Source organism: Salarias fasciatus, chromosome 20, assembly GCF_902148845.1.
Source record: "Salarias fasciatus chromosome 20, fSalaFa1.1, whole genome shotgun sequence".
NCBI classification, from domain to species: Eukaryota; Metazoa; Chordata; class Actinopteri; order Blenniiformes; family Blenniidae; genus Salarias; species Salarias fasciatus.
Window position 1 is genome coordinate 7,441,640 of NC_043764.1, and position 16,048 is coordinate 7,457,687.

Genomic DNA, 16,048 nt, shown 5'->3' on the forward strand with positions numbered 1-16,048 from the left:
CATTTCTGGCTTTAAAAGAAAAACAGCAAATCTTGAATGTGCTATTGATTCATGCACATTAAGGTCAGCTTTTTAATTAGACTACAATAAAAAGTGTGTTATAAACATTTTGATAAAAGAAACAAAAGTTTTAGAGAATTCTGTCACATTTTTATTTCTGTGCTGAATTTAGTGATGTGTATCATCATATATATTTCTTCAGCCAGTAATTTGGACTAAAGCCTCCCTGGAGATTTTTGCAGCTAAGCTGCTATATGCTGAGACTTGTGATAGACCTTTCTACTTCACTGAGATTATCTCCTTTCTCACTCTTCATGTTCTTACTACGTGTAGTAAAAAAGGACATTTTCCATTTCCACTGTAAACAGTACTAAAATTGTGTTCCTCATATTTTTCTATGTAAAAGTTCCGCAGGTTGTTGTAATCGGTGCGATATAAATGGAACTGTAGCGAATTGTTGAATCGTTATTGATACTTCTACATTGTTCACAAATCACTATGTTTATATCGCACAATGAGGATGTGGTCAATAAGTCCCATGAGATAATCTGACGCATGCTGCCTGGCTGCCCTACATAACTCACAACTGCACCCAGTGTGTATTGATTCCTGCTTCAAAATAATCCCCAGCAAATGAAGAGTAAATGCCCGGTATAATAAAATAATATGAGTGCACCGCAGAACGCTCTCTCTAAAGCCATAAACTAATTACGCGGGTTGATAACATCAATGATCCTTTGCTTTTTTTTGTGCTGAACTTGACTTTTCTTCTTGTTTGAACGAGAAAAGGATTTTAGTTTAGTGATCAGTGAAGTAAGTTTGAATTTTTTTTTTTTTTTTTAATTTGGCCCGAGCTCAGATGATGTAAAGGTGTGTGAAAGCCCAATCGCTCACAGTTCACCCCGACTCTCTGCTCCTGCCTCCCGGCATCCTCCTCCTCTCTCTGAGCTTCCTGCTGAGTCAGTACACACTCTGCCTTCTGGAGGATGAAAACGGATCAAAACACGCCGTCTCAGCCGCCGTGCTGCAGAGGCATGAGCTCCGTGCAGTCTTGAGGACTGTGTTAAATCTGTTGACGCGAACATGTCAGAAGCCTAAAAGCAGCGGACGTCACAGCCGGCTGCGTCGCTCCTCTCCGGTAGAGGAGCAGATAAATCTGCTGCCTGTTGCCTGCTACTGGAGAGCGGAGTTTATTCATGTTTTACAGCCCGCATCGCTCCAGCGTCATTCCTTTATCCTGTGTGTTACTCGTGTACTATCATCAGTGCGGTTCAGAAACACATTCAACGGACACACAGGCTTGTCGTGCAGACAGGAGAACATTACTTCATGCAGGGAAGACACACGTTCTCCTTCTGACGCATTTTCCTCAGCAGCATGTGGATGGTGGTGGCACGTGGAGCAAAAAAAGGACGGTGATGGAGACGCCGAGAGCTCCAGCCTGCACAGCAGCAGTCGATCTGTAAAAGCAGGTCTGTGAGCTCTGCATCTTCTGGGAGTCGCATTATGGTAATAATGGTAATAACACCAGGCCTGCAATCAACCAGCTCATTCCAGGTGCATAAAGATTTAAATCGAGAGAGCTGCTGTGATAGTGCAGTCTCAGGTACATGCATATAGACTGTGCTTCCATGTCTTCTGGGTACTTTGCGGTGACATAATTTGCTGAAATCACACTATAAATTAACATCAATGTGAACCTTAACTCAAACTCTCAAACATGTCAATCAGGATCTTAAAGACTTATCTGGATTTGCCTCAACAAGTCTTTTTTTAATAAGTTAATCGTTCCATTTTTATTGTGTTTCGAACCATTTCAGCCACACTGAGTTTTTATTGTGTGTAAACTAAGGAGCTCTGATAAATTTGAAAAGGAGAAGCCAGTAAACTGCTGTGAGTGAAAGAGAACTGAGTGGATTCTACACCGCATGATGAAACTGTCAGTGTTCATCGAATTTTAAAACTTTAAAAAGTTTGGGCCTTCGCTTCAAGAAACCTGATTGTTAGTGTGTCTTCTCTCCTCAGTAACAAGTAACTTTGCCCAGAAAGCTCGATGCAGCAGCATCTCTTTCTTCCTCCTCTCGTCCCTGAAGACTTTCTCTGTCCGCCTTCCCTGAAACCCTCCATATTTCTCTTTATATTGTTTCTTTATCTCTGAACTTTCTCAAACCCTTTCCAGTGAAATCCCATCCTCCCTCTTTAGTTATCCACCCATTTAAACTTCCCTTTTCATCATCTTCACTCCTGCACTTGATTCCGGCGGTTCCTCTCTGTCCCTCATCGTTATTCAAATCCACGGCCGTCAGTCGGTTCCCACCTCATCCATTGACTCAGTCCATACCTTTCTGTTATCCCACTTTTCTCTCCCTCCCTCTCGATCCGTCTCCTCTCCCTTTCACTCCCTCCCTCCCTCGCTCTTTATTCTCTGGGGCGTCCCTGACCCCATTCATTCATCTCTCTTCAAGACAGTGGATCCGCTTTCAGCGATTACTCTACATGCTCCGCTCCCTCTCCAACATCCCATCCCTGTGTTTTCCAGCCACCACCACTCCCTCCACACACACACACACACACACACACACACACACACTCCTCCGTCCCCTTTCACTCGCTCTCACTCTCCTCCCTCTTTTGTCTCGCTCCAACCTATCGCCCGAGGGGAGTGATTGACAAGCAAGCGGGGGTCTTGTAAAGGAGGGAGTATCTGATTGGTGGTGAGGGAGATGAAAAGGATGGAGCCTGCTGGACTTGCCCTGACTACACTGAAGAAAAAAAAAAAGAGTGGGGGGTTTATTCCCATTTATCTTGAGCTCAAGTGAAGGTGCATTCACAGCAAACATGTTAGAAGTAACATCTTTGAACTCTGCAAAGAAAACCATTGAAAATATAGATGTTGCTAAAACTGCATATGCATGAAAACTGAAAAAAAAAGGCACCAAACACAGAAAAAGCAACGTACAATGCAAACAATACACAAAACTAAACGTGATGAGCACACACAGCTTCAAGCCTCGGTCTCCTTCAACATCTGAGCTGCAGAGCTGACAGTAGCTCCGACGTTCCCGTGATTCCCACCAGGAGATAAGATCTACCCAATAAAACCTGACATCATTTCAGATTTCAGTGTAATGCAGGTTCATAGAAGGGTGTAAGCTGATGTCTGAGACTCAGCAGCACGTCACGCTTGAACAGATAAACGGAGCTCCTATTCCTAATCAGCTGCTTCATCTACATTTGCTGTAACCTCTGATGACACTGCTTTCATAAATATAATAATGCAGAGCTACTATAAATGAAACCTATTGAATTTAGATCAAAGAGATAGCCTTCATAATGAATCCATCATTACTGAAAGTGATTTTTAAATTGAAGTATTTTAATTAAATCATCCAACCACGCTGAAACTGCTTTAAAGTCTTGTGTGAATCAAACACCATCATGTATCTTCTCTGATTCTTTCTTTGCAGTGAGTCTGACCAGGGTCAAGGTTTGACTGAGCCTGGTCAGATTAGTGTCTTAACACTGCCACCATGTGGTCAACTACTGTCATGGCAGCCACTTCCAATCACGGTTTCTCTTCCAGGTGGCTTCCAGATGGTTCAACTTCACAAGTCGGTGGCAAAACACCATGAAAACATGTCCTGAACAAGAGGAGGCTGCTATAATACACACCAATATCCTGAGAGGTTAAAGCATCTTAAGGCATGAAGTCAAACCCAACATCTCAAGTAAGGTTGCAGAAAGTTTGTGGTTAACAGGCAAAGGCGTCGACCTACGACCTATTCAGGAGCGCCACATGTGAAGGAGGAAGATGGAGCATTATCTGTCCTGGGGTGGTGTTCAAGTTCCTCCGATCTGCTGAAAACAAGTGTAATCCATGAAGGATCTGCTGCTCACGTCTCTGTATTTTTACCACTGGAAGCTTTTGTGTATTTGCAGCACTTAGGGAACAAGGTGACAGTCGGCAGGTGGTGATATGTGTGTGTGTGACACCGTGACACACAAAGCTGACTGCAGCTCATTACCGGAGTTTCCAGGCAGCTTGTATGGAGGAGGAGGCCCATCATTAAACTCCTCTGCGGGTCCCTACACAGTTTATACCGGCCAGTACAAAGACGGACATCTTATTATGTCTGAATGTTTGGATGCTGGGTGTTTCTGATATGTGCGCGAGCCTTCAAAGGGTTAAATGCCACAGATTTCTAAACGCTCTCTGATCTGTATTGAAACGCTCAGCCAGTCGCTCCGGTCGTGACAGCAGGATACATCATGACGGCGTGGGCTCAGACCATCGCTCACTCTGCTGACTGCCTGGGAAGAAATGCTGGAGGAAGCTGACAGCCGGAACAGGTGGAGGATATCTTATCCTGGAAACATCATAAATCAAGTCAGGGAGTTCACCTGCTTCATTATAGGGACAAAGTTCTGTCTGTAAATGTCCCGAGAACAGATTAAGACAGTACATTAAGGTAAACTGGGCTGGATTTTTGTTTATTGTTTCTTTCTTTAAAGGAAAATTATGACACTAAGACAAGAAACGTGTGCACTTTAACAAAAACCTCTACCTTCTAGTTTCTACCATCCAGCATAAAAATTTATTGATTTTATTCTGTCTACATGCAGAGACTTCTGAGATATTGCACTGAGTCCACTAGGATCTGTGTGAATTGTCTCCAAACTACCGTCCAGCTGATTCAAATCAATTCTTCACAGAACATAGTGCAAACTCATAACTATTTCATGAGAGCAAATTAAATCATGGCTCTGCAGGATTCTGAGTAGAAATGCAAGTGAGTTTCTAATTAATCCTCCAATTTTCAAGATGTAAATATGTGACGCGTAATGATCCCTGGTAATTAACGCATTTCCTCATAGAGACAAAGGTTGAAAGACAGAAGTGATGATTAGCAGAAGGGAGGAAAGTAAACAACAAGCTGAGAATCCAAGCCGGGGGAAGAAACGTCGGCAGAAGAAAAAAAAAAAAAAGGGCAAAGGCAAATAATGGCACATCACATTAGCAAGGCTGCATCTTCAGTGATGCATCACAGTTCACAGCACATGCTGAACGTATATGTGTGTGTGTGTGTGTGTGTGTGTGTGTGCAGTGTGTGGGCCGCTGTTGGATCGGTGTGGCTCCAGGGCAGTGAGCATCGCCGGAGCACAAGGGGATGTGCTTAGAGAAAAACCGGCGTCCTCCAGAGGGGCACACACACACACACACATTCAAACACACACACAGACTGAAAAAAGGCTTCTCTCAAAAACATCAGTGTGTTCATCTCGAGGAGACAAACACCCGGCGAGTGAGGCTGCCGTGGTTATTTTAGTGCTGCAGAGTGAAAAAAAAAGAACTGAAGGCAGACAGATGTGTGTAGGCGACAGTTTGGCAGCGTTGTTTAAATGGATGAAAACAGCAAAGGGTCAAAGATTTTCTTTTCTTTTTTTTTTTTTTTTTAGAAAGGAAGGAATTTCAGGTGAAGTCAAACAGCTGACAAAGAAGGAAAAACACAACAAGCTGATAGAGCCACGACACTTCTCTGATGAGTAACTCCTGCCTGTACCGGGAATTACTAGCAAGGATTAGTGTGGAAAATACTTTATATTCCAGAACTGATGAACTAATGACAAGAAGAAGCTGCAAAAAAAAAAAAAAACTGTTCTTCTAACCAGGACGCCGCTGTGTGGACTGAATAAAACATGAGGACCAACAACAACAGACGACCTACTTGACTACATCCTTTTGACTTGCAGTGAGTCTTGGGACACTAATAAATATACAAGTTATATATTAAAATAACAGCAAATACAAGTATGTTTTAATCATCTAATTGATCTGGTTTTCATCTTCTACTGTGATGTTTCCCTCTGGCAAAATGTAATACGCAGAAACTTTGAATAGTAACTGATTACTGATATTAAATGCTGTAAAGCTTTAAGTTTATTCAGAGAAAGAACTGATTTATTTCAAATGCAGCATCTGAGCTGTTTTTCCAATTTATTCTGCTGTCAAGATAAACATCAAAGTGTGTGAGACTGAGGAACTTCTGCTGACCCCGATTTGTCACAGGGTTTTAATAAACTCGCTGAAAATCATTTTTACACAGTTTGCATCAAACCAACTCTTAAAAACAGAGTGAAGACTTTAAACTGTGGTTTACAGGGTTTCTTACCAACAGGATCATCTAGAATAAAGCAGCAGTCACACTGACAGTAAAGTTTGGATTTTGCATTTAAAAAAAAAAAACAGTGGCAAATAAAACAACATGTGATGGAGCATTTGTGTTTAGATCAGTTTAAAACCATGAACAATTCTATGAATGTGTTCACTTTGTTAAGGCATGGCACTGCTTTTAATACGTCTGATTAAATGGACTCAGAAAGTTTTCCATCTAAAATGAAGATGGTGGTAAAACAAGACATTTTCCCACACTGCATCTCTGAGGTTCAAACAGATTCTCAGGATACACAACCAGGACAAAGAAATCTGGACTCACAACTTAAAACGACTCAATATTGTGAGTAGAAACAACTCAACCCACTAATGTTAATCCCACTCCAGTTCAACTGAGTAACCTCCAGTAGAGTCCATGCTGCTCCAGAGGCCTCTGATGTTCTCTGACTTCTCCTCCATTAATCATGTTACTTTCAATTTGCATGAAGAAATGTCATCCGAGCAGTCAGTGCTTCCTGAACAGGTCTTAGCAACAAACAAACATTTCCCTCATCAAACTAAACACTGATTTCACATGGTTCAAACTGAAGGTTGTTTTTTTTTTTTTTTTCTTCCCATCAACTTCTCATCGTCCCATGAAGGCCTAGAGTCTTCACACTTCTGCAAAAGTAAATGAGTATTTTAACAGACATGCACTTACCTCTGGTGGCTCAGTGAGTCCAGGCTCCCACTTCTGTCCTCCCACCATCTCATTCTGGTTTCTCTTCAGTCTGTTGGTTGGTTGAGCTCCACAGGTTGTCACCAAAACAGTCATGTTTATCACTGAGCTGACACAACCAGTGAGTTACACTCACAAAGTCCTGGATTATAACAGACCAGAGGAGTAAATGTTTGGACCTGAAAACAGCCCACTGTTTCTACAGGCCTGGCAGCAGGATGCAACTTCCTGTGTTGTTTCAAACAAAAAGCTCTGATTTCAGTTTAAAAGCTGCCCTGAGTTCATGAGACTGGGTGACTGAAGCAGACTGTTTGGACTGGAGCTAAGGCGAAGAATTTGGAATTACTGGTGGAAAATGTGATTATATTTAGAAAATACTTTCTTCACAGATGTAAACATGTCAATGTTCAGATTTGATACATTCAACAATTACAATTCAAAATTCTTTCTCAGCTGATGGAAGCTAAATGTGCCCTGTTTTTATGTTTTGTACTTTTAATGAAAAGAGCAAAATTTCACACTTGTTTGAATTCAAATAAATAAGCATTACCTTTATTTATTTCATCCCATCTCCTTCTCATCTGCATCGACGTCAATACTTACATGTGATCGTGCCTTCTTAAAGCTTCTATAGGTAGATGTCTCCACCACCTGTCACTTGGAAATACCTCTGAACACTTAAAATTGCTTATTTATAGGTTTATTATGTTTACATGTGTAAATACATAACATGAATGCCAGTGAGTTTATCTTTACATTGTTTGCTGAATACACCTGGCAATAATGATCTTTCTGATTCTGCAGGAAAAGAATCATTATCAGAGCTGTAATATCTAAAATTACAAGTATAAATGTAGACATATTCAATCTGACATGCAGATTTTGGTTTAATCCTGTTTCTTTACATGCAAACACTCAACCATAACACCTTTTAAACTGAGCAGTGAAAGGAGCCGACGTTCTGCAACTTTTATATCAAGTGTTGCAACAGAGAAAACACACTCGCCGTTTTCTGCATCTCCCCTGCTTTAATACTGTGGTCGTTTCAGAGGGCAGTGAACACAACAGGTACTGCGAATAGTGTAAACGTCTCCTTCCCTTTTTTTCCAGTTTGGAGCAAACGAAGTATAAAACAACAACAACAACAAAAAATAATCCAGGCATTAACAGGAGTCGAACAACATTGCATGCAGTGAATAGTTAGAAGTTTGTAAGACATCTTGTGCAAGGAGCAGGTTTTGTTATTTTATTATTGTTTATTAACATACATAAAATGGGATATTCAACAATGGAGGAAAGCTGTTTTCTTTCTCTCGGCAGTGAACTCCGCTCACAGATACTTTAAATAGAGACTGTTGGGACAAAGCTGAAGAGATACTGAAATAAGGCAAGGCAGTTAAAGGGGGGAGCTCCAGTCTGGGTAATTTGGCATTCAGTTCAAGTAAAATTGGCAGAAATGCATAAATAAAGTAGTTCCTCACCAGAAAAAGGCATCCCACCTTCGATTTATAATTCTAAAATCTGGTGTAATTCACAGAAAAGGCATGTTTTGTGGTAATTTGAAGGTCAGACTGACTTGTCTTCCTGAATGGTGAAACTTCAGCTGGATAAATGTGTCAAATACAGAAAACGCTCCAGATCCTGCTTCAAAGCAGCTTTAAATACAGCAGCGTCCAGCATGGTGATGAAGCTGGTGTCAAATTACAGAATCCCAATGCTGCGTGCTGACAAGTTCAGCTTAACAGAGTCTGTGTCCAACAGAATCAAACCTGCTTGTTAAAAAAAAAGAAAAGAAAAAAAAAAATCAGAAATCCACTTCTTATTAACTCAGAACTGGGTGGCATTGATGTTCTTATTTGGCAAGTGACGAGAGAGTTAACCAGCCTCTTTCCCAAGAGGTCCAAATCCTCCCTGAACGACAACAACAACGAGAAAAAGCTCAAATGTTCCGGGAAACTCCCTGCCCGGATCAAAGCGGACATGCTGCGGCCTTCGGGAGGTTACAGTGATCACACAACATCATCGATGGGCGACATTTCACAAATATTCAAACAGCTATGATTCGTTCAGCTACGCCGACGAGGGAGCAGGGAGGAGACGACGTGAACTCTGCAACGCTGTAACACTGGCGAAACGGGTGAAACTCAGTTAACACATCACTGCGCGTGTGTGTGTGTGTGTGTGTGTGTGTGTGTGTGTGTGTGTGTGTTGAGGCTATAGCTGTCTGATGGGGGGAAGGTTGAGGGAGTCCAGAGCGCTGTGATAAAGCTCTCTCAAGGCTCGCAGCAAATACAGGCGACAGAACATCTGGTTGAAGAGATGCGGCAGCGGCTCCTGGAGGGAGAGGAAGAGGAGAGTTATGGGAAGAGCGAGCGAGACTGAGAGAGGAAACAGTTGAGAAAACAATGAGAAGATCAGGAGTGTCAAACATACAGCCTGATATGATCACAAGTAGGCCAAAAATTATAACATTATTTCTAACAAACACTCAAATGTTTTGTTTAAGAGCAAAAACACAAAAGTGTATAAAGTGTTAAAAACGGGAAACACAAACAACATCATGTATAGAATCATGTAAAAATGAGTGCAAGAAAATGACAAAAAAAGAGGAAGTGATCAAATTAAAGCATAAGTCCTGTTCAATCTATAAACTGTTCAGCGAGTGGTTTGCTTATTTCATTAAAAGACTACCACTTTTAAAATAGTACAGATTCTACAATAAATCCATGTAAACCCAGTGATGAACTATGAATGAAGGCCTCCTCACCCCCAGGACGTGGACTCTGTTGTAGTACGAACTGAAGTCTTTACTGAGAGACACCAGGAATTTACAGATCTGAGGAAAACAAACATAAAGAGTTAGACTTTAACACTGGATCAATCAATTCACACTGGTTAACATTCTCATGAGAAACTCTCACCTGTTCAGTTTTAATGTTCACTCTGGCTCCTCCCCCCTCGCAGTCCAGCGCCTGTCCTGATTGGTCCAGCAGCTCGGCGAACGGGATGAGGTAATTGAACAGCAGGAGCCACTCGCCCTGTCCGTCACCAAACACAACGCAAGAGTCAAGCATCGGCAGCAAAACACTGTGAGGACGAGTGAAACGAGGAAGACGATCACCTCTTCTTTCAGGGCAGAGAAGTCCAGCTGGGAGCCTTCGGGGATTTCTGGGTACAGACCTGCCAAAAACAAAACTGCATGAGCGCTCGTTCACTCACGCAAATCTGCTGGTTTAACGTCTTTATGGAGTTCATCGTGACTGATTTGGACGAGCTGCGGTTACACGGATTAGAACAATGCCCTTAAATGAAGTCGCTTTGAATCAGCCGCAGCTGTCTGATAGATTAAACAGAAAACACACACACACACATACACACACAGATCAATGAATCAATGGACGGATCCATGCAGAGCTCTCACCCTTCTCCACCCCTCTCTGGTAGCTGTCGAACAGAGTGTGCAGCCTCGCACAGTTATACATGACAAACACGCCTCCTCTGGGCCCTTTAGTGGAAATGCCTCCCTCTCTCTGGACGTCCAGCGTCACCTAAACACACATTTTTAAAGCTCGGATGAAAAGTTTCAGGTCACCGGAGCTGACTTCTCAGGTACATTCTTCAATCAATCATCTGAGATTACACTCAGGAAAAGACTTCAGACACACACACAGGGCAGGAGAGATGACTCACAGGGCTTGTGTGTACCGTAGACAGCAGCTCAAATCGAACCGTGGCAGAGGTCATGACCTTGATGATGTCCTCCCACGTCTGACCTGCAACAGGAAGCCAGATTTCTCTTCCAATTAAGTCACTCCATCTTCAGTTATTAGTCATTTGCTTCATTTAGGTCATAAATAAAGAGCACACACTCACGCACACACACACACACACCTTCTACTTGATCTCCATACTTCATCTCTGAGGCTTCCTTCATCTGACCTCTTCTCAGCCTGGATAAAAACAGAAAGAACAGATGCCTCATTGACACCGACAGCTGGGAAGAAAAATACCATCAACACTTAGCAGGGTTTGTTTTTTAGGTTAATTAGTTCTGCACAGACTGAACGGACCGCGGTGAAAATACTCGAGGAGAGAACAGCGGTGACGGTGGAGGAGGAGAAGAGAAAGAAAGATGGAAAGATGAGAGAGGTCAAGAAGAAGAAGCAACTAGAGTTGTGGTGACTGACTTACTGCAGGTACTGAGCAGCGGTGAGCTGCGAGCCGGGAGTCTTCACCGGACCACACACGAGATGCCTCTGCCGACGACACAGCAGGTAAAAAATTAAAGAAAAGAAAAGATAGGAGTGTGACACGCTACAGCGCTCTGTGTGTGTGTGTGTGTGTGTGTGTGTGTGTGTGTGTGTGTGTGTGTGTGTGTGTGTGTGTAGCAACCTGTGTGTGTGTCGCTCCGCTGGCTCTCCACAGCATCGCGATCTGCTGCTGGCGAAACTCATCCTGACAGGAAGTCACATGTAACGCCGTTACCATGGCGACCTACACAAGAGGCGGTGAGGGAGAGAAAAAAAAAATCAATGATTCGCCTGACTGTTGTTTCTAATGAGGAAAAAAGGAAATTGGAAGCACGCTTGTTCACTGTGTGTGGGTGTGTGTGTTTGTGTGTGTGTGTGTGTGTGTGTGTGTGTGTGTGTGTGTGCGTTTCATAAAATATGAAGGGAAAATAACTATTTTAAATACAAATTTCAAGTTTGATATCCTCTTATTAGGACTTTTTGCTCTCAGGGTTTCACAATAATAAGTGACAAATATTAACTTCAGCTGAATTAATATTTATAAAATTTGTCAATGTATCAAAATATTGATCCCATAAGGGAAATGCTTCTATTTTTTTGGTGGAGAGATGTTTTCATTTGAACATTGGTTTCAGGTTAGTGATGGTCAAGGAGCATGTTTGGTTAAAGTTGGTGTAGATTGGAAATGGACGGAATGTCGTCTCAGTGTGTGTCTTACTGTGCACTCAGCTGTGGATTGGTCCAGCTGCGCCAGGTGGGAAACACTGTCTCTGTGAACTGGAACAGATTGAGTAGTTAAGTAATTAAGTAGTCAAAAAAAAAATACTTATACTTATGCATATTATGCAATTGAACGTCTAGAATAAAAACAATGTCATCCCTGGAAGGAGCACATGGCCAAATGCACCAACAATGTTGGTATGTCATAAAAAAGGAAATTAATGGATTAAAGATTTTGACCCTCCAGAGCCATCAAAAATCTATTGCTTTAGCAAATGTCTGGCATCAATGGAAAAAGGGGACAAATAAATGCTTAAAAAGTTTTCATCTGATTCAACATATTTAGAATTTTGACAGGGGATAGCAGGAGAGATCACGTCACCCCAATATTCACTTCCTGTCAAACCTAGAATAGAATGTAAAACCCTTCTTTAATGTCACAAAGAGCTGTTGGTGCCATATCACCCCAGCAGTACACTTATCTCCCAGAGAGCTGCTCACTGGAGGTTTCTCCGTTTTCTAAAAGTAGAAGTGGAGGCAGAGCTTTCAGCTATCAGGCTCCTGTCATGTGGAACCAGCTCCCAGTTTCAGTTAGAGAGGCCGACACAGTCTCTGCTTTCAAGGTTGGGCTGAAGACTTTTCTGTGTAATAAAGCTTTGAGTTACGGCTGGTTACTACATCTCTCTCCGCTCTCTCGCTTGACATTCTCGCAGGATCTCTGACTATGGTCTGAGCCTTCTTCACGCTTTCACACAAAGCCACTAACGTGGACTAGAAATGACCGGCACTGCATTCACAAAGTCAAATATTAAATTACTGCCTGGTCGACTCACCTGTGCAGGTACCCAGGCTGGGGTCGTATCCCAGCAGCCCCTCCTCCTGGAACACTCGCTTCAGATTGATCCGTAGCAGGTCTCCGTCCTCCCCCTCCTCGGCTTTCCTCCCTCCACCTCCACTGGCCCTCCGGCCTCGCTCCGTTTCCTTCTCTCTGTACGGCGAGCTCTTGAGCGCCTCCTGTATCTTCTCCTCCCGCTCCTCGCTGGTCCGGTCTGCCGGACCTGTCGGCCAGTCGATGCCGAGGGCTCGAAGGAAGGAGATGATGTCGCTGTCTTCAGGAAGGATGGGGCAGTAGGACACCACAAATCTGAGCAGGAAAGGAGATCCACATCATCTGCAGTCATTACTTCCACTATCGAACCACAAACTCTGTCATGCTGAACTCAACCCGTAGACTCACCCCTGTCTTCTCAGCAGCGCCCCCATGTGGTCAGCCAACAGTACAGTCCTCAGCTGCCCCAAACTCAGCATGTCAGGAGAGGGTGTGGTGGGTTTGGGGTGCAGCGCGGGGCAGTTGATCACCACACAGCCCTGCCTCTGACTCGAAGGCTTCAGGTACTCCTTAGCTCCGCCGGCAAGCACGGTCCTGAAAGCTGCGGGCCGGTCCACGCGCACCCGCAGGCCCTCACCCATCACCTCCCCACCAGCGACAGGCAGAACCCCACTGCCACGGAGGGACAGGACTCTGGACATGACTGCTGGAGGGACCTGGATGGACACGACAAGAGGTGGTGGAAGAGTGAGAGTGTGCTGAGGAAAGAAAGTTTTGACTGAAAGTTAAACGTGCAACAGCGTAAAATCACAAAACACAACAGATATTGTAATTGAACTATTATGTTAAGTTTAACTTTGGTTGAATTTATAGTTTTCCCACAATATTTCACTTTTACACCATCTCAGTTCATTTTATAGTTTAAAAATAAGTTTGAATTTTGCATTTGAAAGAAATAATATTTTGGATTGTTGCAGATCTATAAAACATTTAAACCAAATTAATGTAAAAGGTACATTTAGAAAGCTGTTTTCTTAGTGCATCCATAACTTCATTCATGCCAGTGGAAGAAGGATGGAACATAAGTTAAATCCATACATCTGTCTTTTATCATCTAACAGGCCTCAACAGTGAAGGCTGGGATCGGACACCAGTCCATCACAGGGCAACAAATTTAGAGTGAATTAACCACATACAGATGTTTTTGGCCTGTGAAGAAATCAAGGAAAGTTCATGGATACACAGGGAGAACATGCAAACTATGCATACAGGGCCGGTACAAAAATATTGTCTCAATTCGGTCTGCTCCAGAATTCCAGATTACACACTTCTACTGTGTAAACGCATCTATATTCTGCATGTAACAGCATCCTGTAACTAACTATATCTCCACATTATATTCCTATGACTGACTCACAGGATTGTACTTTAGATGAACATTTATTTTTTTTTTCTGTTGCAGCTGTGCGTGCGGGTCTGACCCATATTGCACGAGCCACTCATGGGTTAATGATGACTGCCGCAGGCTGTTGGTGTCTGGTCGATCACGATGGAGCAAAGTCAGCGGCCTCTCTGCTCAATGTGAATGTTGATCTTCGTCCCCTACCAAACGTTTGAGACCCAAGTGAACATAACCAGCGGAACCAAGGATTTATATAGCAGATAGTTCCGGTTCTGTGTTCCTATTGGCCGAGTCGCGTTCCAAAACACCTTCACATATTTATTACTGTTGTATTACTGCGCAATCAAAACGATGAACATGACAGACAGGTGAGGACCTATAGTGCTTAGCGGGAGAATAAACCTGCTTGTGTTCTATAATTCACCAGTTAGCTAAAAGTTATTGAAAAATAGTGGAGAACTGAGCTGATGGAAATGTGTATTTACACATAAAACGATGTGAAAGCCCCTCAGGTGCAGTCCCAGACCCACCTGTCCGTCCGCGTACAGCGTGTTGAGCATCGTGGTGGGCGATAAGAAGTCCCGGTTCCGCAGGTTTTTAGCGCTGCTCTCCTTGAACCACAGCTTCTCCGGCTCGGGGAAGACTCGCACGCCGGGGACATCCTCACGCTTTCCCCGCAGCGCAGAGCTCAGCGCTCGGACGGTGGGGGTGATGCGGAGCGGCGAGGGCTCCTCGATGTTTTCCATGTCTTCCTCCGCCGACGCCGCGGACAGGTGAGCTCGCTTTCCCCGCAGTACTCAGGCCGCCGCGCGGTCACTCCCTGCACATGTCAGCGGCTGAAGCGCAGCTCTCCGGTGGCGCTGGTCCGGTTTGCGGGCCGGTGGCGGTGGTACAGCCGTGCAGTGGTCGATGTCGGGTGTGGGTTGTGAAGGGGGGCTACACGGGTTGGTTTTACAGGGCGGAACAGAAAAAAGGCCCCCCGTGTTTCTTACGGGATGGATTTTCGTGTCGGACCATCATGGCACCCCCCAGTGTTTGATGTAGTGAATGACACAATACCAGATGTTGACTGAAGTTCATGGAAAAAAAATACTTTAGATATGAATATATAAAGCTCCTAAAGATATTTCACTTTGTCGTACCAGGTCTGATGAAGGTAATCTTTGATTACAAAAAGTATAATAATATTTTAAATCGCTATTTAAGGAGCTATTATGGAAACTTCACAAAAAACAAACCTCAAACTTCAAGCCAGATTCCATGCTTTTGTGAAAATGATTATTTCAAAAGTCTATCATTATTATAATTATATTTTATTAATATTGCAGTCTTCTATAGTTGGCAAGAGGGAACACAGCCTTGTTTTTCTGATATCAAAAGAGGCATCATGTAGCCTACATGTCTGTCATATCAATGATTCTGCTGAGGCAGAAACCTTCTTCCACATCACCTGAATAACTCATCCCGGGAAATACTTTGTCATACTGTGTTTACATGACACTTTACATTGAATTGAGCTGATCTGTTTGTGATCAGCTGTCCAGGATGTACCCAGCATCCTCCTGTAGTCTGCCAGGATGGCCAGGATCAGCTCCAGTTCCTGCGGCTGGACTTTGCTGTGCCCCGTGTTGGAAGTGTACACAGATGGATGAAGATGTGACAAGTGTGAACACACACTCAATATCCTCTTAACAAGATCCTGTGTCGAGAGGCTCGAAAATTAAAACTGCCAAGTCAGCAGACAGTAAACCAAACCCTCCCAAAAAAAGCAGAACAAATCACACGGGTAGCTTTGTCTTTCTTATAAATATGTTGAAACAATTTTTCCGTAAGCGTTACTTATGTGAGACATGAGGATGTGGAGGTTAAATACACACTGATGCCACACTTCACTGCAGCTCTTTAATGATGTGTGACTGGAAGCTGATTTCTATCACCTCTCTTAAGCAACAGGCAA

At 43.3% G+C, this 16,048-nt stretch overlaps 1 protein-coding gene across 1 annotated transcript; it reads right to left on the bottom strand.

Moving 5' to 3' along the window:
- Positions 1 to 7,640: 7,640 nt before the first annotated feature.
- dalrd3 (DALR anticodon binding domain containing 3) lies at positions 7,641 to 15,040 on the bottom strand. Its single transcript, XM_030118490.1, has 13 exons — positions 14,622 to 15,040; positions 13,098 to 13,405; positions 12,694 to 13,004; positions 11,859 to 11,917; positions 11,283 to 11,384; positions 11,082 to 11,146; positions 10,782 to 10,840; positions 10,581 to 10,663; positions 10,312 to 10,438; positions 10,012 to 10,070; positions 9,812 to 9,928; positions 9,658 to 9,726; positions 7,641 to 9,224 (listed from the first exon to the last, which is right to left on the bottom strand). The coding sequence occupies exons 1-13, from the start codon at positions 14,835 to 14,837 to the stop codon at positions 9,105 to 9,107; spliced, it is 1,695 nt and encodes a 564-aa protein (XP_029974350.1). The 5' UTR covers positions 14,838 to 15,040; the 3' UTR covers positions 7,641 to 9,104.
- Between the last annotated feature and the right edge of the window lie 1,008 nt (positions 15,041 to 16,048).